At 45.9% G+C, this 25,867-nt stretch overlaps 1 protein-coding gene across 1 annotated transcript; it reads left to right on the top strand.

The window, feature by feature from the left end:
* Positions 1–11,017: 11,017 nt before the first annotated feature.
* Positions 11,018–25,042, top strand: efna1a (ephrin-A1a). Its single transcript, XM_061093122.1, has 5 exons — positions 11,018–11,122; positions 21,796–22,091; positions 23,013–23,078; positions 23,188–23,283; positions 23,412–25,042. The coding sequence occupies exons 1-5, from the start codon at positions 11,025–11,027 to the stop codon at positions 23,537–23,539; spliced, it is 684 nt and encodes a 227-aa protein (XP_060949105.1). The 5' UTR covers positions 11,018–11,024; the 3' UTR covers positions 23,540–25,042.
* Positions 25,043–25,867: the final 825 nt, after the last annotated feature.

Raw genomic sequence — 25,867 nt, 5'->3', positions numbered from 1 at the left:
AGGAGAGTGAGCCACTTCACTTTGAGGAGACAGAGGCTGTAAAATTCATCTTCCCTTCCTTCTCTTTAGGTAAAAGGAGACTAGGAGTCATTGAGGAGGAGGATGAGGAGGGGGGGGCGTCGTGCCTTTGTCAATAAGCAGAAGGGAAAGAAGACAGGGCCCATAAAATTCATTTCCTCTGCCCTTATTCCCTATTTTCTGAAAGGAAGAGACTGGTGGAGTGTGCCGTGGCAGAGGGACGTCTGTTCATATGGAAAAAACGGAAGCCGGGTCAGCGGCTGTAAAAGTCTCTTCCTCTTATTGCCTGGAGTCATAAGAGGAAGAGTGGTAGCATGTGCCTGGCTGAATGGAGGGAGGAGTAATTGCTATTAAGCTGATTTTGAGCCTGGCACACTTCTTGCACACACGGAGAGAGAAAGAGGAAGCTGCTCCTCCTCCTCTTCGCCGGCCGTGGACCACACATGCATCCTCTCTGCTCATTCACAAACAGGCTTATGTAAACACGTCCTCAGCATGCAGCACACAGAGTCAGCTCGTGTCAGATGGATTTTTACCGCCATCTCCGCGCTCCTCCAGACTTCGGAGCGGCAGATTTTTTTTTTTTTTTTTTTTTCACGCACTATCTTGTTTTAGCCCGAAAAGAGCCCCGAGCCATCTCTTTACCACGCCGTCTCTCAGTGAGCGTATACATCCAGACCTCTGCACTGCATATTTTTCACACCATCAGCTGCAAAGCCCCTGAACCGTGTTGAATTATATAACACATCCAAATCTCTGTCTGTATGTGGCTCACATATCTGCTTCTTATCAGCTTCACACTTGGCCAGTTTCTTTTTTGTTTGGAGCCCAAGGAAGTGCAGTGGCTGATTTGATACTATCTGGACAAGTGACACATCCATCAACTTTGACTTCACAGATGACATTCACTGAACTCCAGATAATCTCCCGACAATCTGCGGAGAACGCAATGTCCGAGTGAGAAACTGGTGTGAGAAACTCAGCAAGTGTTTCCTGCAGAGAATTCACCTTGGGGCACGTTAATGATGTTTCCAACACGTGAAAGAAGCAAAGAAAACAAAGATCTCGGGATAAAAAAATGCGATGCTAAACGTGTAGAAGACACAGACAAAGAAGTGAAGAGAGATTTTGCCGATGTGCTGTAAAGAAAAAACACAATGTCCTGTTGTAGATCTGTGATTTCCTGCTACTTTCTTCTAGCCTGATGTTGTCATACTCATAATTCTAGTCAGAATATGATCCTGCTCCATTGGGCTGTGATTATGGGGGGTGTTTCAACCGAACCAGGGAAAAAAAATGCCTCTTCGCTCATTTGGATAGACCTACAACCAATCAGAGCAACGTAGTATGTGACGTATTTTGAGCGACGCATAGTTGTTGTCAACAGAACTCAACTGCACGCACGCTGGAAGAAGTAGAAGAAGAAGATGAAGAACGATTTTTGCCGGTGTTGTAAAAAGAATTCAAGGATACACGGAGAACTTACTCAATGGCAGCATCGACACATCTCAGTTCTCCAGCGGCAGGCAGCGCTCTTTAGTGACGTGGTTGATTACGTGACTGTTGATCATCTGCCCATCATCGTATAAAGCCCGCCCTGACAATCTGATTGGTCCAAACAGCTTCTGTTCGGGCATAGTTTCTCCCCAGCGGAGACATGCCGGACCGAACTTCCCGACCTCGAATGTTGTGGGCGGGGCAAAGTTCGTCTGGCACCCAGGCTAACTTTCTTCATGTGTGACTAGGGTTGCGAAATTCCGGGAATATTCAAAGTTGGAAACTTTCCATGGGAATAAATGGGAATAAACTGGAAATGTTGTGGGTAATTTATACTAACTGTATTTACCTTGTCATATACAGACATAAATATAAACATTTTGTTTTGTTATAGGCTGATTTGAGCCCTGGGGAAACTTTGGGCACTTGACTATATGCTTCTGCATCGTTGTGTCATTCTTAACATAGGTCTTTGCACAGTATTTGCAAATGTACACAGCCTTTCCTTCTACATTGGATGGGGTGAAATGCCTCCACACATGAGATAGTGCACGTGGCATTGTTCTGTAGAATAAGATGAGAAAAAAGTTTGTAAAAAAACACTAATGCAATGCCAGAGATATAAATAGTTACCCAAACAATTGGAATAGTCTGTAAAAATATTTTACAATTGATGGATAAATGAATGGAAATAGGCTAGATGAACAGATGAACAATCCTCAATCAGCATGCTAATATATTTTCCCCAGTAATATCATTGAAACTTACCTGACTAGTCCTGCACACTACAGCAGGCCTCAGTAGCCCTGCTGTAGAGTGAAGGATGCTGGGAGTTATCTGTGCATGTGATGGAAGAATGCTCAGTGGAGGGTTGAAACTCAACGTGCAGACTGTGCTGCATTCTATACATCTTTAAAATAGTGTTTTGAATGATGTTTTTATTGCTCAGCGTTTAATTTGCATATTATTTTTTTTTTTCAAAATTCACAAAATTCCCAAGCTTAATATTCCCGTTGAAAGTTTCTGGAAAGTTTCCGGAAATTTACCGGACACTTTCCGCCCCTTTGCAACCCTATGTGTGACAGACCAAACCATACACAGGCATGTTTAAAATGGCCCTGGCACTAGTATCAGTAAAATCAGAAGAATGCAGTTGGAGGGTTGCACCAGTGCCACCTCCTCATGTGTTGGCAGGAGGCAGCGATGTCTCTGTATCTGTCGCCTGCACACGCATGTGGAGTATAACCTCTTGTTAGTGGTGTCACCTGCTGGAGCCGTCACCGGGACAGCCTGGATGGCACTATTCTGGGTATATGCCAGCCTCCTCCCCCGAGGCGCCCCGGTGGCCTGAGATCTAGGAAGGGTCCGGGCGCTGTGGACAGATCGCTGCTCTTCGGGGGTGAGGCAGAGCGTGTCACATTCATTTCAACATATTTCACGTTGGTAATGAGCCGGTGTGAACCTCTTCGGCATCCCTCGACAGCGCGAGATCTCTCTGTCTAATCTGGTGGTGTTGACTCCCCAGTGGGATCAGGTGCATCCCGCCTACTGCTTCTCCCAAATAAAAACCCAGCATCATCACTATTCCGCTCTCCTCTCACCCATTTCCTCTGGAGGAAGGTGCTCAGCTGGGCTCCGTGAGATTATATATATATATAAACTTAATACAGGCTCAGGGCCCACAGAGAAAAACAACAACAATACATACAATCAATACATTACATAAAAATATACAGGGAGAGAAGGGCTAAAACAGGCACTCATGCCAGTGTTCCCAGATCTTGGATGTGTATTTGACAGAGCTGCGGCCAGGGTCTGTCAAAAGATCAATTATTAAATTTGTCGAGCGGTCCAGCCGACTCATAAACTTAAAAGTTAGGTTCCTCAGCAAGGCCATGAAGGTGGTTAGACCCATATTACAAAACAACTCACTGGCTCTAGTACTCCTGGGTTTCTTCAGGAGTATCCTAAGACAGTCATTATAGGCTACTTTCAACCTACCTCCTTCTTGTAGTTCAGCCAGAGTGGAGCTATATAGAGAGGGGTGCAGTCGGCTCTAAACAAATGAATCTTAACATCATCTGTACAGTGGTGGAATCTTCTGACCAACATGTTAGCTTGGACATAGAGCAATCCCCTCTGTCTGCACATGTCGGCATCCTCCTCCAACGGGTCTGTAATAATGTTCCCTAAGTATTTGGAACTATTGGACTCCCCCAGAGTTTGCCCAGAAAGATGAAAGGCAGGGAACTTTAATATCCATGTCATCCTTAATTCTACAGACCAATACAGAACTCTTATTGGCATTATATTTAACATCGAAATCAACCCCATAATCGGTGCAGATGTTAAGCAGCTGTTGAAACCCACTGCTACTAGGGGGTATTAAAGCTAGGTCGTCTGCATACATAGTAATACAAGTGGTTTGCTCTCCCTGTTTAAAACTCCATTGTGCGAGTGGAACGTGTTGTTTACCGAGCGATACGGTTCTGGTTTCCCTTTCAGTTGCGGCCTTGTACCTCATCATGATGGTATAATCGTGCCCCTGTGCCTACGTGGTAATCTAGCGAGCAGGTTATTCACGCCGAGCCTTGGCCGCCTCTCCCCGGGCGGCTTGTGTTGTCGTGTCAGGGGAAAGGCAGGGGACGGTAAACAGAGCGACTGGGTGGTCCCGTCCCGTCAGGACCCCCGGACCCGCTGTAAAGTCTGCTGACAGGAGGGAAGAGCTCTTTCTTCTCAGCAACAACCGTTGCGTCGCCGCTCTCCTTCTGTGGCTTGTGTGCGGCGGCTCTATAGAGCTGCGCCTCATACATATTGAAGGAGCTTTTTTGAGGAATCCACCAGTGTGCAGCTCTTTTTTTTTCCTCCTCCTCCTCCTCCTCCTCTCCCTATTTAAATTTGAGTGTCACTCCCTCGCTCTCATTCTCCTCGCGTCCATCTGTACTTTTTCATTCCGCTATTCAATTTCCGTCTTTCTCACTCGCTTCCACCTGCCCACTTCGGTGTTAGCCCCCCTCCCTTTCTCTCGCGTTCTCACACCACTTAGCTCCAAATTTTTTACTCTGCATGTTTTTTAGCTTTTGTTTTGTAGATGAAAAAAGGCCTCTCATCTCTCAAAGCTTTCCCACCTCAACTCAAACTCCTCGGTCTTTTTCTCCCGCACTCCAAATGTTTATTTTGGTGCGTTTCTGTTTTTCTCACCGTCTCCTTGCCTCAAATTATACCTTTAATGAATTTTTCAAACCTCTTCTTTCTGAACGCTCAGCTATTTTTCCCTCAGACTGTCACTCCTGCTCCAAATTTCGCTCCAGTAAATACAGTAATAATCTATTTCTGCCGTTCTGATCATACTTTCCCTCACATCTGTCCTTCTTCTTTATTACTTTGGCTCTTCGTCTCCTCCGGCCTTGCTCTCCTGTCCTGCTCCCTGATCTTTGTGTTTGCAAGTTTCTCCTCATCTTAACATCTTATTACATCTTGTGCCTCTCTGCGCTTCCTCCGTCCTTCTTGTTTGTTTCCTGTCTATTTCTATCGTTCTCACTCTCCCTCTTATTCATTTGGCATCCTTCCGTTTTCTCCTCTGCACTCATTCTCGCCTCAAGTATATTTATGTTTACACACCGAGTCTCTTTTCACCTTTATTTTTTTTACACCTCTTCTCCTCCTTCACATCTCCTCCTCGTTATTAAACTTCCTGTGGATTTCCGTCTCGATGTGTGAGGTGGACTCCCTCTTTCCGACCTTTCCCTGCATTTCCCCAGAGAGGAAACTCTGCATGTTTCTGCTGTTTGCCAGTCACCTGCAATATACTTTCTCTGCCAGCACTAACTAGACTGTAACTGTGTGTGAGGGGGAAATGATGCATCACACCTCAGAACATTTCAGTTTGCTCTAGGGAGGGAGCCACGTTTACAGGTCAGTAAATGTGCCATGTTTTTCTAATTACTGGCCCAGAGGTTTCCATGCATATTAAATCCGTGAAAACGGGTTTATTGTGACTGTAGCTACTTACCGACAGGCACTGAAGGCCGGACATTTTCCTGAAGTTTTCAGGAGTGGCTGTGTGACAAAAAGTTGCTAACTTACCAAAAAGAAAACTAAATGGCAGAATGAAAGAAGCGCTGATGAACATGTAAACTTGGAAAGAAAACGAGATTAAAGAACTTTTGACGATGGGAACAGACACCGATATCGATGTGCTTTAAACTAAAACATTATCACTACTAAATTCAATTTCAAATTCAAATGTTGGGTTATGGATAAGGGTAGATGTGTATTATATTATATTGTGCTATGCTATGCTATGCTATGCTATGCTATGCTATGCTATGCTATGCTATGCTATGTTATTTTGTGCTATGCTATGTGCTGTTATGTTATGTTGTGTTTTGCTGTTACGTTATGTTATGTTAGGTTGTGCTATGTTTTATTTTTTTATGTTGTGCTATGCTATGCTATGCTATGATTTTTTTGGTATTTTGTTATGTTGTGCTATGCAATGCTATGTCATGCTATGTTTTATTGTATTGTGCTATGTTGTGTTGTGCTATGCTATGCGATGCTATGCTATGTTGTGCGATGTTATGTTTTGTTTTGTCATGTTGTGTTGTGCGATGTTATGTTATATGTTGTTGTGTTATACCTCCTCTTTCCTCTTTTCTCCTGCATCCTGCTACTTTGCATATTGTCCCTCTTAAGAACATCTTTTTTTTTAAGCCCCTCACTCTCATCTCGCACGCCTCCTCACTTTTGCTTTCATTCTTGCTTCTTACACTCCTGTTATCTAACATCGTGTTTGCATTTCTCCTCGAGCCTCCTCTTCCTCATCCGCCTCCTTTTCAGCTGCTCTTTGTCTCCCAGTTTGGCGTGTATGGTGGTTAAGCAGGCGAACGTATTTGTGTCTGTGTGTGTGGGTGCGTCTCTGTGTGTGTGTGTGTGTGTGTGTGTGTGTGTGCTTTCCCAAATGTCTAAGCACTGCGGCTGCCTGACTCCCAGCGTGACATGTCACAGAATTCAGACTCTGAACTCCGATCTCTCCGGTGTCACACTGATCGGTGAATGTGGCCATGCGTAATCAACCACCTCTTTGTTTACCTCTGATAATTAACCACAGCTAATTAGGAACTGGCACTTACCACTTCATCTCTTCACAGCAACGCTAGAGCTACCCACTAATTAGCTTTGTTTTGCTTTAAAATTGCTCCACCTAATCATTAACTGTGCTTTCTGTCGCCTTGGGAAAGGCAAAGAAGAAAAAAAAAGAATCAACAGTTGCACCAGCGCATGAAGGCAAAAACAAGACCATGAACAAACTTGTTCTTCACTGGCAGGAAACTGAGGGAAGGAGGGTTATGCCGCCTTTACAGAGTCGCTCTATTTCATAAGCGGAGGTAGACCTGTGCAATGCTAATTACAGGAAACACTTCACTTCCATTGTTTGCAAAGAAAGAGCTCATAGGTTCAGGAACGACTCCTGCAGAGGAGGTGCATTGACTCACAATAGAGGACACAAAGTGGGGAGGCCAGCGCAGTGAGTGACGCACTGCACCGAGCACCGGTGGGTTGGGGGATTCTGTTTGGGGATGGGAACATTATGACAGTCTGTCATTAAACCTCTCATTTGTATTCACAGCAAAGGGCCCAAGCACTTCTCCTGTGATGGCCACATTCGAGAGGAAGGAGGAAGAAAGTGGCAAAAGGCTTCAGCCGAAGATAAGTGGGCGACTCGCTGCCTCTGTGAAAACCTGCTCAGGTGGAGGCGAAGTGGAAAGAGCAGATTACACTTGGTCTGAGAACGTGTTAAACACAGTTATTGTTTTGCAAGTTGTGGGCAGGTTGTTCCTGAACAGAGGCGGATATTTTTTTCGTGGATTTGACTGGGAAACAAAATCCTGTGTTGTGATTTTCTCCTTTCGGGATCACGGAAAGTGCAAATCCATGACATCATCTAATTACTCTGGTTGAGATGGTCGAAGAAAACAAATTATGGACGCTCGAGTTCCCATGCAGAGATTAGATGGTTTTCCCTATCATTTTCCTATATCGTATTTTCGTGCCGCGGAACAGACTCGGTGCAAATTCCGTCAGGGTTTGAGGTGAATAGGGTTGTGTTTATGTGCATGTGTGTGTGTCTATATTTGCGTCTCTGCAGTCGTCCAAGCCAACAGAGATCCATGTATAAAAAAATACACACATCAGGGCGGATTCACTCTATCTTTCTATTTACTCATGCATTATTTCAGGTTGGTATGAAATTAAAGGTCTGGGCGTTTCCTGATGGAGTTTTGACATAAACGTCTGCCGTGCGGTGGAAAGCTTTTCCACAACAAATTTTCAATTGCGATGCAAATGACAATTATGTGTTCTCCGTCCCTTTCACCTTCTTATCTTCCCACAGAACCAGAGAAAACAATCGGAAACTGAACGAGAAAAAGAGAAAAACTGGATCCACCGGGACGAGCACTCTTCATGAATACAGAGCACATCATTTGGAGTGACCTGCTTGACACCGAATAGCACACAATTACCATGTATATGTGCCTTTCTGTATCTGCACTGTTGGATCTGTAATGGTTTGTCAGTTTGGAGAGAATTCTTAAATGCAGATTGCGTAATACGGTCAATACTGAAAGGCACGTAAGTCCTCTTGAGTCTGGTTCTCCTGCAGCAGATAACCAAAATAAAGAGTTGGTACATAAAGAGCTCGGTGAAACGCTCGTGTGGGCGTCTCACTCCAGGTGATTATTCAAAGATAAGGACAACAGAGCAGCGCAGCGGCAGACCCCGGGTTAACAAGCATTGCAAACAGACATTATTCGTTGCTTTATCTGCCAGCAGCACCGGGCGAGTGGGAGTGACGGCGCCGTGACAATTAAATTGTCAGATAACGTGTGTTGATGCACAATCAGCAGCCTCACCTGACACTTTAATTATCCGGTGAATCTGCCAGGCCGACTGTGAAAGCCTTGACCTTCTAAAGTTTCATCCATGTTCCTGTGGTTTAATCCAATCGACATGTGTTCTGTTGAAAGGTGAATCGTGATTGATTGAGTTCACCGCTAAATGCATTTCACTCCACTTTCACTTTTCAGATGAAGTCTTACATCAGGAGAAACTGGCACCATCTGCAATCCATCAATGTCTTTTCTTCCACACGGACCAACCTTATTGTCCCTGCAGCGTTCACCTGATCACGTCCCTGCATCCACATGCCCACAGACATTCAATACGCAGAAAGCTTTTCCTTCTTCCTGCTTGTTTTTTTTCTTCATTCACCGTGATACCTTCGGAGCCGTTGCACTGCTAAGCAGGCATAGCAAATGAAGTGCCATGTCAAGCAGAAGCAGGCCTGAAAACGCCCTCCGGCAGAACGGCTCACCAGGCTGCACGGGCGGCTCGGGGTCCAGATTACTCATGTCAGTGGAAGAGAAAATGAGAATCAGGGTTTGTGTTTCAGAAGCTAACATGCTCCTAGTTGAATGCACAATCTTTACATGTGTGATCATCTTTTCTCTACAGTTTTTTTAACTGTGTAAAACCCTTTGATTAAACGCAAAGATTTGCATCCTGGGACAGGGGCCGTTAAATGCCTGCACTCACACAAAGGAGCCATTGAAAAAAACCTGTTGGATAAAAACACCACCTTCAGTGCAAGAAATCCCTGTGCAAACACACAGGAAGTTGCCCAACCAGTACTCCAGGGAGGCTGGTGCACTTGAGTGATAGATAAGGAGTGTGGAGAAAAACTTAACTCGCTCATGGGCGCATGACAGAACCTGGAGAAACTGCATAATGTTATCGCTTTGCAAATACTGGGACGTTTTTTGCGGCTTATAATGGTCAGGTCTCATTTGTAAAGTATCAGGGAGCTGTTTTATAAACTCTATATGTATTTAGTCTGTTTTTTTTTTGTTGATAATTACTTTAAGCATATTATAGGGAAGGGTTTTAATGCCATTTCATTCCCTGTGTTCCTTTTACAGCATTTTATAACTTTGTTTCGAAAAGTGCAAGATTGAAATAGCTTCTAATTTTGTTTTTTATGTTTTTTTGATTGCAGTATATGGTTAAACAGTTTTTTTTACTTCCTTTGGGAGTTTGATTTACATGTAAGCAAACAAGTTAAAAATTGATAATTTGAGGAAATGATTGATCAACACTTTATTTTAAAATTAAAGCTGCTTCTGGAGTTATTTGTAGAAAACGTGTAATGAATTATAGCTTATTATAGGACAACATTCATACTTAGGGATCTGCTTAATCTTTATTCAATTTAAAAAGTGTGATGAGATGACTGATGAATGGTCAGGTCTCATTTGTAAAGTATCAGTGAGCTGTTTTATAAACTCTATATGCATTTAGTCTGGGTTTTGTGTTGATAATTGCTTCAAGCATATTATAGGGAAGGGTTTCAATGCCTGATTTCTTGTTTTGTTTCATTCCCTGTGTTCTTTTTACAGCATTTTATAACTTTGTTTAGAAAAGTGCAAGATAGAAAGAGTTTGTAATTGTTTTTTTTATATTTTTTGGATTGCAGTATATGGTTTTACCTGGTTTATATGCTTTTACTTCCTGTGGGAGTTTGATTCACATGTAAGCAAACAAGATACAAAATTAATAATATGAGGAAATTATTATTATTACTATTTTTTTTCTGTTTAACACGTTTTATTGGTTTTCTTTGGGTACTCAATACAATTATACAATTATAATCACAAATCTGATGGATATACCCCTACCCACAATAATACCCACCTACCCCCGGCCAGTCTACCCCATGCAGCAGAAGAACATACAATAGAGACACTTTAGAATTTAATGTAATTAGATTATTACAATACAATACAATTGCATACAGAAATTATTGATCAACACTTTATTTTAAAATGAAAGCTGCTTCTAGATTTATTTGTAGAAAACGTGTAATACAGTATAGCTTCTTATAGGACAACATTCATACATAGGGATCTGCTTCATCTTTATTAAATTTAAAAAGTGTGATGAGTTGACTGTAAACTCCTTCAACAAGTGCCTCTGATGTAATATTTCTAAATTCTGTAAATCACGGTAAACACGTATTAAATCTTTGTTCGAGGCTCATGAATACGCGACGCCGTAATGTTGTGAAGAGGAGCTTCGGGTCTCTCGGACAGCCCTCTGATTGGTCCTCTCCGGCCCAGGGGGCGGGGCTCTTGGCTGTGGGCGTTTCACAAAACCAGGCTCCTCGCACCTCCAGCTCCATTCACTACGGATTTGACTGAGTGGTCGCGACCTCTTCTGCAGTTTCCACTTCTCCAAAGAGCTGACTTGCTTTTTTACATTATTATTATTTTTTTGGGGGGTGCGTTCTGCGATACGTCCTTTGCGTAAAGTGCGTGCACGGCTCCAGGCGCGCGGATCAACCTCTTCTTTATTCAACTTTTCAAGTTTTCTTTGCTTATAATACAACCCCCCCCCCCCCACCACCTGAGTTGCGGTTCCTGTCGTGCACACGCTTCCTCTCCTCCACCATGGATTTGGTTTGGATTGTGGGCTTCGCAGTGAGCGCGTTCGCGTGGTGCGCGTCCTCGGAGCGGCACAGCGTCTACTGGAACAGCACCAACCAAAAGTAAGCATCTGTTGAATTTTACCCGATTGTTAATCCCAATGCATTCGAACCCAGCTCTGCAGACTCTTCGTTACGCATCGCTGCAAAAAACGAACACATCTAATATAACCGGTGAGGATCACACTATTCAGATGCGTGTGTCCGGGCTGCAGCTTCATGCATATGCAAGGATGTGGTGCTGATAAATTTGTGATGGAGGCAACTGCCTGTTGTTGTGATGATAATTCAGAATAGTTGCATGGGAGTCTCTCTCTCTCTCTCTCTCTCTCTCTCTCTCTCTCTCTCTCTCTCTCTCTCTCTCTCTCTCTCTCTCTCTCTCTCCCTCCCCCACCTCCTCATCCCTGCCTCTCAGGGCTCGAACCTGTTATTATGCTTCTGTCTACCTGCAATACTTTGTCTAACCTGTTCAGATGTTATCAATTTCGCAATCTTTCTCTGTGTGTGTGTGTGTGTGTGTGTGTGTGTGTGTGTGTGTGTGTGTGTGTGTGTGTGTGTGTGTGTGTGTGTGTGTGTGTGTGTGTGTGTGTGTGTGTGTGCCTGTGTGTGTGTGCGTGTGTGTGTGTGTGTGTGTGTGTGTGTGTGTGTGTGTGTGTGTGTGTGTGTACACTACAGGATGAGTTACATTAGTTTTTTTGTGATCTGTTTATCTTAGTGAAGTGACAGTGACTCTCTGGAGGAAAGGAAGAGAAATGCAGTGACTTTAATTTGGGTGATTTTTTCTGTGGAGCTCACTTGTTCATTGGAAGGTGGGGGGTGGGGGTATGATCTATGATTTCTATTTCCTCCTCCTGACTCACGTACGGCATGTAATCATTTCTCCTCATTTGCTACAAGTCTGTGAATTTGTGCTCTTTTGCTGCAGTTGTGCCTTCTCCATTCATGAGATGGATTTCAACAGGGGAGGGCTGACATTTCTTATTGGCAATGTGTGTGGATTTTTAAAGGCCTGAATCACTGCACAACATGTTGAAATATCTGTTGCAATATCCTCCGCATCTGACTGAGAGGCCTGAAACCTCTGTGTGGAGAGGAGAGGTGGGAGGTTGCCGCATCCCCCTAAATCAAGAGATATGGCATCGGGGGGGTTCTAACGTGGCTGTCGGGGAGACGTAGAGCGTTCATATTTCAGGTGGTAAGACGAGTAATAATGGCGTTTGACAGAGACAGAGGAGGTAACTCGAGAGCTGCCCAGTAGGTCACGCTGTGGGAGAGAGATGGATTGCTCAGGGAGGAGAAATTGGAGCTGAAATTGTCGGGGTTAGGGGCCATTCGGCATAAGTGGGGGTCAATTAGAATTATGGTTGATGATGGCTGGGGCGAACAGGCTCGGGCGAGGTGGAAGGGTTAGGTTTACACACCACAGATGAACTTCTACACGCACCCACTAACAGACGGGCATGCACAAACAGAGACTCCTGACACACAATCACCAGCCAAGACGCTCAATCACACACACACACACACACTGAACTGACACCGTCCAAATCAATCAGTGTGCGCAAACACATGTCTGGTCTTGGTTTTGAAACACCTAGATACTCAGAAGGATTCTCTCTCTCCTCTCCCGAGCTCGAAACTGCAGCAGTCACTGTTCTCAGAAAGGCCGTAATTACAGCGCGACAAAGCCTTTCACTGAAAATCAGAATGAAGTCAAAGTCCCCCAGATGGAAAAAGGCGTTTTGCTGTGTCCCTGCTGCGGAACGACAGTAATCATTCCTGTATATATACACTTGTAATCCGCTCCCTTTGCACTTGCTATTTTTTTTTTTCCGGATGACTGTGCTAAATCTCTCCCTTTGGCAACTCTTAATCCTGTATTCCTAGAAAAAGCACCGAGATTCTGAGATGTTGTTTTTTCTCTTTCTAATTCGGTACTTTTCATCTTTCCCGGCAAGCTGCTCCCCCCACCCATCCCACCCACCCCTTGGACCTGTTACTCGACAGACGTCCCTCCCGAGGATCTCTCTCTCTCTCTCTCTCCCTCCCTTTTGTTTCTTCAGCCTCTTCCATCCCACTGGTCAGGAAGCTGCCGTTAATCAAATCGATCACAGATTGATCACTTGTGGTGCAGGCTCATTTCCTTTTCCCTCATTGTGTCGACACATGCGCGGCTGCACTGCTCCCCACTCACTTCAGTGTGTGTGTCTGTGTGTGTGTCTGTGTGTGTGTGTGTGTGTGTGCTCGCTCGCCTTGGGGCCTGCTGACTCCCAAGGTCGTATCTGCCTGCACTTTAACGACTGCTTTGTTTCAGCGCGAGTGGAATATATTCCCAACAGTGTGTGTGTGTGTGTTTCAGTGCTTCCTGACCTTTTGCGTGGCTGTTGTGTTTGTAACCTTTAGTGTCTGATTAACCGCGAGCACCGATTGATTCCCAGAAAGAGAGGAGGCTCACCGGCGCTGCCCAGTCAGCTGGGGTCCCGGCGTGCCAGTGTGCGTACGTGTCTTGTTGTGAAGGGAGTGACTGTGCCGGAGCTCGCTCACATGTGCAACAATGCATCCAAGTGACTCACACGCTCGGATACACATTAACCCACACACACAGACACACACCCACCCACACACACATGGGCCACACAGTTGTGATTGATGTTAACATCGTCCCAGGAGCCCTATGGACTCTACAACTCTAACGTGAGGAAATAATCTGCTCTCTCACTCCTCTCCCTCCCTCTTCTCCCCTGGCTGACAGAGCATGAGTCGACCACCACCACCGCCCCCTCCTCTTCCTGCTCCTCCACCTCCTCCTCCTCCTCCTCCTCTTTGTACCTGTCTCTCCCTCTCTCCAGCACCTCCCTCCCCCTCCTCTTGGCCAGGTTCCCTTTTCTCAACTTGGTTCCGTGGTCTGCAGCTCGGTGAATCTGTTTAACTGTTTCATGGCTCATGCTCACACACACACACACACACACACACGCACATCTGATAGAACGTTTGATTATTTTCACTTCTTTATCTCTTCGTCTTCCTAACCACCGTCTCTGTTATGGTAACACATTTTTTTTTAAACTAATCCAGTCTAATTCCCAAGTCTTAACTTTGTTGTTTTTTTCAAGGAGCTCTTTGATTCTGATAAAAATCCAGCATTCACTTGCAGATTTCTGGAATTTGTGATTTTATTTGATTACCTTTTCCAAAGAGGTTATATTTTCCCCCTTTGTGTTTGTTTTTGATTAATATTACTGAAGAACATCTGGACTAATTAGCGCAAATCTTGCTGAAAGAATGCCTTATGCGTCAGGGAGGAACCAACTGAAGTTCAGGGCGGATCCAGGAATTTTTTTAATCCCTTTTTCTAACATTGCTAGATAAGGCATCTTTTTCGACATTTTTACAGATTTCCCAGCGGAATAATGATTCATGGATCTCGATGAAAAACAAATCAGACATATTTATGAGACTGGTGCGTGTGTGCAATTCACTGCAGCTCGATTTGTGCTGTTCTGGCTCAAATCGGGGGAGTTATTGAAGCTGTGTTTCACCCACATGGAGCATTTTCTCGGTCTTTATCCAACCAGTATGGGTGTTTTTAGGATACTTCCTATACAAATTGGGGAAGGGCCTTTACAGCGAGCCACAGAAAGAGAATGGTAACTGGTGTGACTGATTGGGGGTCGGAGTTCACTATGTGATGAAGTGGCACAGCCTCTATCAGTCTGTCAGTCATTCTGTCACGCCGGCGCTGCCTGAATACCGGCTGCCACTCAGGCCGGCCTCTCTTCACACGGCTGTGGCTCTGCCTCTGGGAAACTGTCTTTCCCTCTTCCCTCCTTCACCGGCTTTTATCTCAACTTTACAAGCCGTCCCTTTTCAGTCTATTATTTCCTCACCTCCAACTCTGGCTCTTGGGAATGGAAGGGAAGCAGGCTAAGAGGTGTGGAATTTTTTTATCGTCCTTGGCACCCATGGCAATCCGTCACAAGGCACTTTGCCCTTTCCTTCACGCTTTCTCTCCCTCGCCGAAAGCTTTCTTCTCCTCCATCCCCGTGAAAAGACACTCCAGTCTTCTCAGCAAACCTTTTCCCCTCTTCCTGGTCCTTTCACTTGTCCGCCTGTCGTCCAGCGTATTCTTCTCCAGCCTGGAGTGCCATCGCCGAAGCAGTGAAAAGAGGTCGAGCCGGTGTGAAAAAAAAACACACGGGATAGGGATTAAATGAAGGAAAAACAAACGTGTAGGAGTAGGTTCAAATGTCTGTTTGCATTCCACGTCTTTGAGCGTGTGTGTGGATGCTGGAGAGATGAGAGATAAGACCGGGTCGTCTCACTGTGATCCACGAGTAATCTGAACCCGAAGCTACTTTCCTGGGAAAAGCATCCAGGTTCCCCACTTCACCTATTAATCCAGCCTTCGCTCTAAACCCACCGCAGCCCCTTCCCCCTCCTCCTCCGCCTGCTCATCCTTCTCTTCAGTGAACTCTTTAAATCTGTTTCCATCTTTCTCTCCCATCATCTATGCCCCCTCTCAACCCACCACCCTTAATCTGTTTTGTAATCTGTCTGGTGAATTCAATCTGGGGGGAAAAATACCCGATTTCCAAACGGATAGTAATCGCCTCTCAGGCTCAATGATCACTGCAGTGTGTTTATGATCTGTCTTGTGTCTGTCAGGAGACTTTACCTTGGGGACAGTATTGATCCAGAGGATATCTTCACCTGGTTCAATATCCCCGGGAGGTGTTGTAGCGCCGCAGGACTTATCGACTGCACTAGACAGTGAATCCAGGCCAAAGGTCTTAACTTCCCGAAGGCGTGCTGGTGGTGTTAGCAGAGTCTGCACGCTGTCTGCTGTGTGTTTCCCTGTGAAGCGCGGCTCTTCCTGGCTACGGCTTTTCCCGGGAAAACAGCGTATCCTGTCTGCACAGTAAACAATACAGTTCTCACACACCAACACACGCGAGGCCGTAACTGCCTGGACTCCCGCAGAGGTTGATTGAATTTCCCAGATTTCGTTTTGAGGAGTGAAGAACTTGAAGTGAGTGGATTAGGAGTCAGTATTAGTGAGAAGAGGGTTTTCTTTTGAGGGATGTGCTGAACCGTCGAGCCCGGAGGAGGATTTGGGATCACACATGCCATTCCATCAAAGTCTCTATTTCAGATTCCCCTCCGATCAGTGTCAACCCCCCCGCCAGCGTTTCTCTGACCCCTGCCCATCCTCGTGCCTCTTCCTTATCTACGCTGCAGACTTCCCCTGCTCCTTCCCACTCTTCCCCTCCTCTCTTCTCTGCTTCAATCACACGTAAAAGCAGAAAGGAAAAGCACACAGATTTAAGATCACACTACAATTACGAGGAGAGCCTGCACAATCGTTCTCATAGTGTGTGTGTGTGAGAGGAGACGTACAGAGTGTGTGTGTGTGTGTGTGTGTGTGAGGGGAGACATACAGAGTGTGTGTGTGTCCTCCAGACTTGTTTGTCGAGTCCTGGTGACATTCAATGTCATGTGTTTAGATGAGGAAGAATCAGCCAGCAAAGTCAGATAGTATCTCTGAAAACGAAGCATTGTGTTTGTTGTGTTGTTTGAATAAGGGTCATTGTGTAACATTTGTTTTGGCTCTGGCCTTTTTTGTTGAAAGTGTGCACAGCAAATACTGCTTCCCCCTAGAGGCCGGTTTTATTTAAACCATTTTGAGGACCAGATATCTGTGAGCAAGAGCTGCTGCTGCTACTTCTTCCTACATTTGGAAATCAATTTAATTTAACCGAGGCCGGCCCCGGCGTAGAGTAAATTCCCCGTGGGATTCATTAGGCGACAAACTCGGACTGTGTTTGTCGGGGGGGTGAGAAGAACACGGAGCACTACAGCCATATCCAGAGAAATTGATTTTTGTGCAGAGAAATTTACCTTCTGAGGAATGTGATGTCATTGGTGACCTTTCTGCTCCGGCCCTTATAAGATACAAATGGCTCAGGGGACGGTGTGGGACAGTTGGAAAGAGCATATGTATTCATCTAAGCCTCCTTAGTGCAGGGGACTCAGCCAATTATTTCTCTGCTGGACTGAGAGCTTTGTCATTTTGGCAAAAAAAAAAAAAAAAGAAGCCTACCGAGTTCAGTCAGGATTGCTAGCGGAATGACCAATGATCCAGAGAGACAAAGGTTGAATGGCGGGGCGGAGAGGGGGAAAGCTGATTGAGACGGATGACGAAAAGTCACACGGTGCGATGAATGAAAAGGCTGGAATATTGTGTAAAAAGGGAGGAGCTAAAAGAGTTGGACCATATTTGTTTCTATGGCGACCCCCCGGCATACCCACGGCGCTTTGTGCTCGGATCTGCAAACAGTGGGTCAGAAAGTTGCATATTTGGCATACCACCCGGGAAAGGTTCCGATTGGTTCAGCAGGTTTGGGATGAGGGGGGAGGGAGGGACTGAGTTGACATGAGGATCTGGTTTGCTTATTGAGCGATGAAAGACGGACAGAGAGTGGGAGGGGGGGCGGGCGACATTGATGGATGAATGGAGGGACGGATGAAACAAAGCGAGTTGGAGCAGTATCGTTAAACAGCGCCGGCGATGCGCCGCGGACGAGCTCTGATGTGCCGACGCCCTCGTGGAGTCACGTAGCTTTCACCAGACACATGTCCAAAAAGAAACAGCTCCTTTACGTCCAGCGTCGTTAATTATTCTGTCAACACATCTCACTTTCCCCTCTGCCACAATGGACACACTTACACACACACCAACACACACACAAAGTCAGAGTCAGTGTGTCTCTTTCAACTCCGAAACCTCCAGTGTAAAGGAGTAATACCCCAGAACAAAAGAGCAAAAACAGCACCACCCGGCCTGTCTCACCCCTCACTCTGTACCCAGGGTCCCGGCCCCTGCTCTGGGCCTCGCTGTCCCCTCTAAGCCCCCCCTGTATTAAGCAGGGTCTGGTGCTGATGAATGGACCCGAGCTCAGCTTCTGGTCAACCCAATAATCCCGGGCTTGAACCAACCGATTAGGTGGTCCCCACATTCCCGTTCACCCGTCCGTGACGATGCCCGGTCACCTTGTGGGTCACATTAGTAGCATGTGTGAAACAGGAGGAACATGATCATGTGCTCATGGTGACTGTGTGGCCTCCAGGTGAGTCTGGTTTTAGATGCAGTGGTCAGACATGTGCAGGTTGTCCTGCGACGGCCTTTATGGATCTTTAGAGAGAATCATTCCCGTCTATATAATTAAAAATTCACAAGGCCGCTTCTGGCTCACAGCCGTCGGGCAAATATTCTCCGGTGCTGACTTGGCGCTAGTCCGACCTTTTGATCCACATCGCGGCCCCTTTCGCTTCTGAGGTCCAGCATTCCACAGGGCGATAGAGTGCAGAGATGAGAGGATGATGGATGGATGAAAGGAGGGGGCAGAGGTGGAGAAGAAAGCAAAGCGCTGGCCGGAGAGATTAAAGAAGGGAGATTAGACTTTTGCTCCTGAAGAGGCTTCAATAAATCAGGAATTCCTTCTCAGGAGAGGAGGAGGAGGGACCGGGAACAGACTGTAGGCGAGTTTTCACCAGATTGTGTACTCTCACACACACACACAGTTCATTATTGACATTCATTATCTACCTTATCACAACCGAAGCACACTCCCAGATTCCTCAGAGCTCTACAGACACAACACACGCACTCATACATAAACAATTTGAGTATCTCAGAGACACAGACACACAATCCTCTCCGCATACCTGCCATAGCTCCACAAATCATCCTCCGACAAGAGAATACGACAACTCCTCAACGCTGTTACTTCACGCTGCGTCACTGTCACCGAAATAGAGCATTGTGGGATAAACGACGGGCGTAAATCAACACAGCCTATTGACTCAGAGAGAGAAACAGTTTGCGGTGAGGGGAAATGACAAAGGACGCACACTGAGGGAGACAGAGAGGATTCCGTCCGCTAAAGTGGCAACGGCATGATTTGACTTTGTTAGCTGAACCTTCTCACACCGAGGGTCGGAGCGTCTCTTTGAAACCGCGGCGCTGCAATCAGTTAATTAAGCCGATGATGTGGAGCGTTTCAATGGCGAGGCGTTAGAGGGGAACAAAAGGCAGCGGGATAATTAAAACTATTTGCCATTAATAAAAAAAAAAAAAAGGGGCTAGTGTTCAGGCGCCGTTCCTCTCTCTCCGCTAAGTGAGGTATTCCATCAGCGCCGTGAATAGGGACGCTGTATGAAACGGTGGCATTGATGAAGCAACTGTAGCACTCCAACAGAAACACACTCACTGAGAGAAACTTCAAAAGCCATTCCCCAACTCAAGGCCCTTTGACCCCCCCTCCCCAACAAACCCACCCACCCCTCCCACACCTATTCATGCCCTCTGCACCCCTCCCAAACTCCCGGCCTAAAGGGGCTGGGAAGTGGTGAGCAGGAGAACATAATTACCCCCCTCCAGGGCAACTTTAATACCCTTTTTTGTGTTTTAATTGGGCCCCCCTTCGACCCCCGTTTGATGAACACATTGGGGCCATACCACGACCAGTTTGTAATCAGGGCTCAGGTCGAGGGAGGGAGGGAGGGGACCAGGGGGTCGGGGGTTTGCAGGGGGATGATAACTGTGTCGGGCAAAAGGCAGACAACAGTGTTTGTTCAATAGTGTTGTCGATTTGACTACAAAAACACTTCAGCACCATTCTGGTAAACCGAGCGTGGCAGGCAAACGGCAGATAAGCACTAGGCCGTCTAGACCTCTGCGAAATTATAATTATTGCTCTCGGCCCCCATAAAGTTTGCTGGAGCTCCGCTGCTATCAGCACAGTTTAGATGGAAGTTTCATCGGTGCAATAAAATAGGCCGCTTGTTTTCCGACAGGGCCGCGGTGCTGTTGTAACGGTGTCCCGGCTAATCTGGTCATCAGTATTGAGGGAATGCAGCCAGGCGGACAGGGGTAAAGGGGAAGGGGAAGGGGGGAGCAGGAGTCAGGGCCCGGTGGTTTGGAGCCACAGCGTCTGTCCTTTCACCGGGGGGGTACCAGGGAGACCCCTGGCAACAAACAACAACAGCGGCTAACGAGAGACGGGGGCCTGCGCCTGTTCACTTTGATCGTTGGTCACACACACATGGACCTTGTCAAACAAACTCAAACTCCCCCAAATGCTTCCTTGTTGGATTTTATGAGGAAAAACCCGCTTCCTCTCAGAAAAGAGAAAGAAATGTCCGTTGAGCCCAACACAGAAACTAACTCTGTGAGATCTGTAGCTCTGATTAAAGAGCAGCCGGTAACTTAACTCGCACTGTTCTGGCCGCCTCTCCCTTTTTTCTTGTTGAACCGCTAAAAGCTTTGCTGCATCGTGGATGTATTGATTGCAAAAGCAACAAAACCTTATATTAGACACACATTCTCCCGGTGTGTTGTGAAAATACTTTAGTCTGTCAAAACGTCATCCGTTCTCAGGGAACCCCTGGTGATCCAAAACAGTAGGAGACAGTAAAGTGATAGTCCTCGCATGGGAGCCCAGCACCAGAGGAGGAGGAGGTGTGTGTGTCTCTTGGTTGTTGATAGATGGGAATTACTGGGAATTTTGTGTGTGTGTTGCTAGAGGCCGGCTAGAGCTCCAAGCCCGTGATAGATGGCTTCGGCTGAGAGGAGAGCATTAGCTGTGAGCCGCCCTCGGAGCGGTCCCTCAGTCCGGAGGAAGGGGACAAAGCTTGAAATACCTTTAAGTGACGATTCCCTGGAGATAAACTCATAATATCGCTGAAAGAAAAATCCAAAGGGGGAGAAAAAAGGAATTATGGGCCGTTGAGATACAGCCAATTTAACCTGCCTCGAGTGCGGGTTAACTCGGCCGCATCAACGCTTTTCTGTGAGTGACTCTTTGCACTCGGGTCTGAAGACGAGAGGGAGGAAATGTAGTTTACTTAAAGACTATCGTAAAGAGGGTGGAGGAGCAAAGGGAGGGCTGGAGGGAGGGAGGGAGGGACGGAGGGGAGGCAGACAGTCTGACTGTCTCTCTGTATTTGTAATGAGAGGGAGTTTGGGAGGAGGCGGTTGCACACCCGTGTTGTGTTTGTCTGCGTGTCACTCTAACCCTAATGAATGGGTTAAAACGTTTATATGACCTTTTTTATTTTTAACCCTGTGTCGAAAAAACTCAGGTGTGTTAGTGCTTCTCTGGAGACGCAGTTGTCATTAAGGAGTCGGCCTCCCTCTCTTTGGTAGGGTGTGGGTAATGGTGGATGTGTGTGTGTGTGTGTGTGTGTGTGTGTGTGTGTGTGTGTGTGTGTGTGTGTAGCCCTGCAGTTGTCGATACTCATCTCCTGTCTTGCCGGGCTAACTGACTGCTAATGTTTCTCTGTAAACATCAATCAACTCCTGTGGGACATGGGATCAATGTGCACTCACCGCTAACTCACAACAGCAGCAGCTCCACTGGTCTCACGTTCATCCATATTTATGCACATGTTCTCTTCAGCTCACTCTTCGCCTTATTGCCTTTTCCCTCTTTATTCCTCTCCGACACACGTGTACCTCACACACAACCTCTCTCTCTCTCTATATCTTGTTCTCTATCTCACATTCCCAGACCTCTGAGTCTTTCCTCTGATTTCCCTGTCGTACACCGGCGTGCAGCCGATCGATATATAATCACAGGTTTTGAGGCTTATATTTATTACCGCTCCAATGCTATAACCATGGTTATCAGTCTCCTGTGCCACCTGCGTAACCCGGCTCTGCCTCCTCCCTCCAGGTTCCTATTCGACGACTACGCTGTGGAGGTGAAGCTCAATGACTACCTGGACATCGTGTGCCCCCATTACCCCGAGGGCGAGGTGCTGTCGCTGGACGCCGAGCGCTACGTGCTCTACATGGTGGAGCTCGAGGACTACGAATCCTGCAAACCCCAATCCTACGACCAGATGCGCTGGGAGTGCGGCCACCCGTTTGCCCCTCACGCCCCGGAGAAGTTCTCTGAAAAGTTCCAGCGTTTTACTCCTTTCACTCTGGGAAAAGAGTTTCGCCAAGGAGAAAGCTACTATTATATCTGTAAGTATAGCTTTCACTCAGATCCTCACTGCCTTCACGGTTTTCCAATGTTTGCACGAGAGTCTGCAGCCCCAGTTGCAGCTCTGAGATAAATGCTAATGTTTCCAAAGTTTCCCACATTCAACATTTTAGTTTAGAACGATCGCATTTGCTCATTTGGACCTAGAAGAAACTATATTTAGAGCTGAAGGCAATGTCATTAGTTTTGGAGGTTGGTCATGAACCAAAGTGTTGAACAAATAAAAGGTTTGTCCTTATGATGACTTGATAAAAAGACCAAATCATTACAATTCAGCCAAATACTAAATTTAACGGCAATCAATCCAAGACATTTCAAACTAAACCACAACTCAATGGTGGCATAAGAGGAAAAGGTGACAACAATTCATAATTTGGGAATTTGTCCCTGGAGTGAATGCCGATTGTATCCATTCCCCAAATCCAGATGTTAGTGGTAGTTTGACAGTGGAATAGGGGCTTGAGTCTGACCGATCGGCGACCTTTAGGAAATTACCAGCCTTACATCCATAGTTCTGAAAATCTCCACTCTGAACAAGTCTGAAGCACGGCAGAGTTGGGTGGTTTTTGTATTCTCGATTTCCTCGGTCGTCTCTTTGAAGCTTTTCACGGACATAAACCGTTTGCCAACTTTATGCAACACTCATCTTGCTGAGATTGTGACCACAGAGAGTCAGCAATGCTGTCACCCTGACCGTGGCTGTAATTAGCTAAACGGCAGGACAAGACACACTTCGCCCGGTCACAGATGGCGTCCTGAAGCTTTGTGCCCGTGTCTGCTGCCAAGTGTGTGTGTGTGTTTGTGTGTCTGTCTGTGCATGAAGGTGGATTAAGGGGCCAGGCTAGGGTAAGTGCATAAGTTAGGATGTTAACACTTGTGTTGTTTGTTTCCCGTCCCTGCAGCCAAGCCTTTGCATCACCACGGACAAGAGTGCCTCAGGCTCCGTGTGGACGTCATAGCTGCTGATGGTGAGTGGAACCAACCCCCTGGCCGTGAGGCGAACTGCACTGTCACCTCCGAGAGTCGTGTCCGGCCTTTACAAGCATGATAACTGATGGCATTCCTCTTGTCTTCCAGGCTCCCAGGAGGCCAGAGTTGCTAAAGGAGGCACAGGTGGAGCCGGAGCTGGAGCCGGGGGTGGGGTTCACAACCCCTCCAACAGATTGCCTTTAGGTATGTTGACCAGGCCGGCCTCCTTTCTAATTACACCTGACCTCAGAACAATGCAGGTACATTCAGGATTAACGTCGGGGTGTAAAATATGTGGTAGTAATGTGTCTTCTTTATCTCCCATCTTGAAGCAGATGAACCGGTGGTAATCCTGCCAGATGTCCGGGAGAGCAAACGGACGAACTCTGCAGCGGCGGCTTCATCCCTCTCAATCCTCTCACTGCTCGTCCCATTTTCATTACTGCTATTGTTGCACTGAGGGGACATGAGACGACTGCTGTGGGCGGACCTTTTTTTTTTTCTTTCAGGGACTACAATGAAGAAAGTCCGTGGGGATGAAACCACTGACTCAAAAAGACAGTTTTTCATGCCCAGTGCTGGCCACAGGGGTATTTTCTTTTTTGTGCTGGCAAAGCACGGACATCGCAGATTTGCGCAACATGTGCCGAGAAACTCTAAAGCATTTGAGACAAAGTACAATGTGCTTTGTCATATTTTTTAAGAGGTGACAGTATGTTTTTTTGTTTTTTCTTGGGAAAAACCAAGCTCTCCTTGATTTGTACTTTTGGTCACATGCACCTCTTTGGATGATAATCCCAGAAGAAAATATGAAGAAGTGGAGGAGAGGCCGAAAAACAATCAAGCACAAAGACAACAACCCGTTAGATCAAACTTCAGATGGAACATTTAACGGAAAAGTAATCTCTTACCTTTTTGAGCCAAAGATCAGTCATCTCTCCAACTTGTACACTATTCCACCCTTTAGTGTCGTGTACTCTTTGTTGTATTGTTCTCGTAGCGGTATGGAGTTGCATTGACGTCCCGGGTGATTACTTTCTCTAAATGTAGCATTGACACACGGGGGCTGCTCTCATCACAACCATCCTCTTTTTTTGTACACTCGACCATGTGCTTCTATACTGTAGCACTAATTCTGCACAGTACTGACACACACCACACACTGACGCTCTGTAACACATGGAAACACACAACATTGAGCTGTGTTACTTGTACATTCTGTGAAGATAATTTATAGCATTTGCAGCTGGGACGTTTTTTACTGTAAATACCGTGAGCTTATGAAAGGAAATGTTTACCGTCGCCGGAGAGGGGGGGCGAGGCGTCTTCTCTCTCTCTCTTTCTCCTGGTGGAGTTTGTACTTGTGTGAAAGGAAAAAAGACGTGCGTGTTGAGGTGAGAGGAAGAGATTGTGTGCGAGCTGAGGAGCGATCGATCGTAAGCGTGACGAGACAAAATGTTTTTCTGCCAAAAGCAAACACTGAGATGTTGTGCGTATCCCAGAGAGGCCGGACTTCTCTGTGCGCTGGATCCTGCTCCTGTGTTGGTTCAACCGTCTGACACGAAGAGCTGGTTTCATTTTCTTTTTTTTTACCTGTCTATCACGGTGCTGCCCTTCATGTTACCAACACCAAGCAAAAAATAGGCAAACTTAAAAAAACACACACAGGGTGAGGCAATCGGCTATTTAGACTTTTGTAATAACATCACAATCTTTTTGTATGGTTTAAAAATGTTGGAGTCACCAGTTCGCAGAAGACAAGACAAGGCCTCAAACGAGACGCCGAGCACATCTTCACCTGACAGGCCAGCTTGATCAACGAAGCACAACAGTGTATGACTACCATTGAAGTCAAGTCTTTTTTTATCCGAATCCTTGTTACCTGATTTTTGTACATCTGTAAGTAAAAAGACGTGTATGATATGTACATATATAAATATATATATAGAAGAGTATATGAAAGACCTGTTTGATAAATATTCTAAATGTGAACATTTCATGTGAAATAAAAAAAGATATTTTTGGAAAACCAGATCAGCTTTCTTGTGATTACTTTACTGAGAAATGAGGCGTGATTATTGGAGCATAGTGTGAGGCAAAGCTTCCTGTGTGACCAAGAGCACATTTTGTATTATTTCTTGTTTTGTTGTATTCTTGCAAGCGGTGAAAGTTTTCAAGGTGGTTTCCTGCATTCTGTGGCCTGTCCTGAAGTAATTTGTCTGAAGGCCTATTGATCTGTTGTGTCAGAGGGTTTGAATCAGAGTGAGACTGCCTCTCCAGCATCAACAAAATAAAAAAAGTTTAAATGCAGCTTTCAACCAGCAGCAACAGTTATAAAGTTTGTTCCGGCCATTTCTTCTCACACAGGGTTTATACCCTTATATTTCAATGTCATGATGTGAGGTACTATGATGTAAGGCCAATGCAAACGTTTAATTTAGCATAATAATGTACCTTCAATGTTGTAACTGTAATAATTATATTATGGCTTCAAATGATCTCAAAACAAAAGAAGTTGCCCAATCCTCTAACATGGAGGAGGCAGGCTTCATACTGCAGCCAGCCACTAGGGGGCAATCAGGAGGCTTTGACTTAAAGTCATGTCGTTCTCTTTTTATAAACAGTCTATGACTCATCCTTTATCTTTTCATCTGGTGTCATGATGAGGTCATAATGTTAACTTGTGTGATACCTTATCTGATCAACTCCTGCAGTGCTGTGTTCAGTAATTAGCATATGTCAGCATGACATAACATGACAATGGTAAACATTTAACCATGCTGGCTTT

Source organism: Limanda limanda, chromosome 19 (assembly GCF_963576545.1).
Source record: "Limanda limanda chromosome 19, fLimLim1.1, whole genome shotgun sequence".
NCBI classification, from domain to species: Eukaryota; Metazoa; Chordata; class Actinopteri; order Pleuronectiformes; family Pleuronectidae; genus Limanda; species Limanda limanda.
The sequence above is the reverse complement of the archived record's forward strand: the minus strand, read 5'-3'. Positions and strand labels throughout refer to the sequence as shown.

What these genes read in the sequence shown, in the direction of transcription:
- efna1a (XM_061093122.1), top strand. Translation starts at nt 11,025, where the DNA reads ATGGATTTGGTTTGGATTGTGGGCTTCGCAGTGAGCGCGTTCGCGTGG. An exon ending in TGGAACAGCACCAACCAAAA is followed by an intron (nt 11,123 to 21,795) that starts GTAAGCATCTGT and finishes TCCTCCCTCCAG; the next exon opens with GTTCCTATTCGACGACTACG. An exon ending in AGAAAGCTACTATTATATCT is followed by an intron (nt 22,092 to 23,012) that starts GTAAGTATAGCT and finishes CCGTCCCTGCAG; the next exon opens with CCAAGCCTTTGCATCACCAC.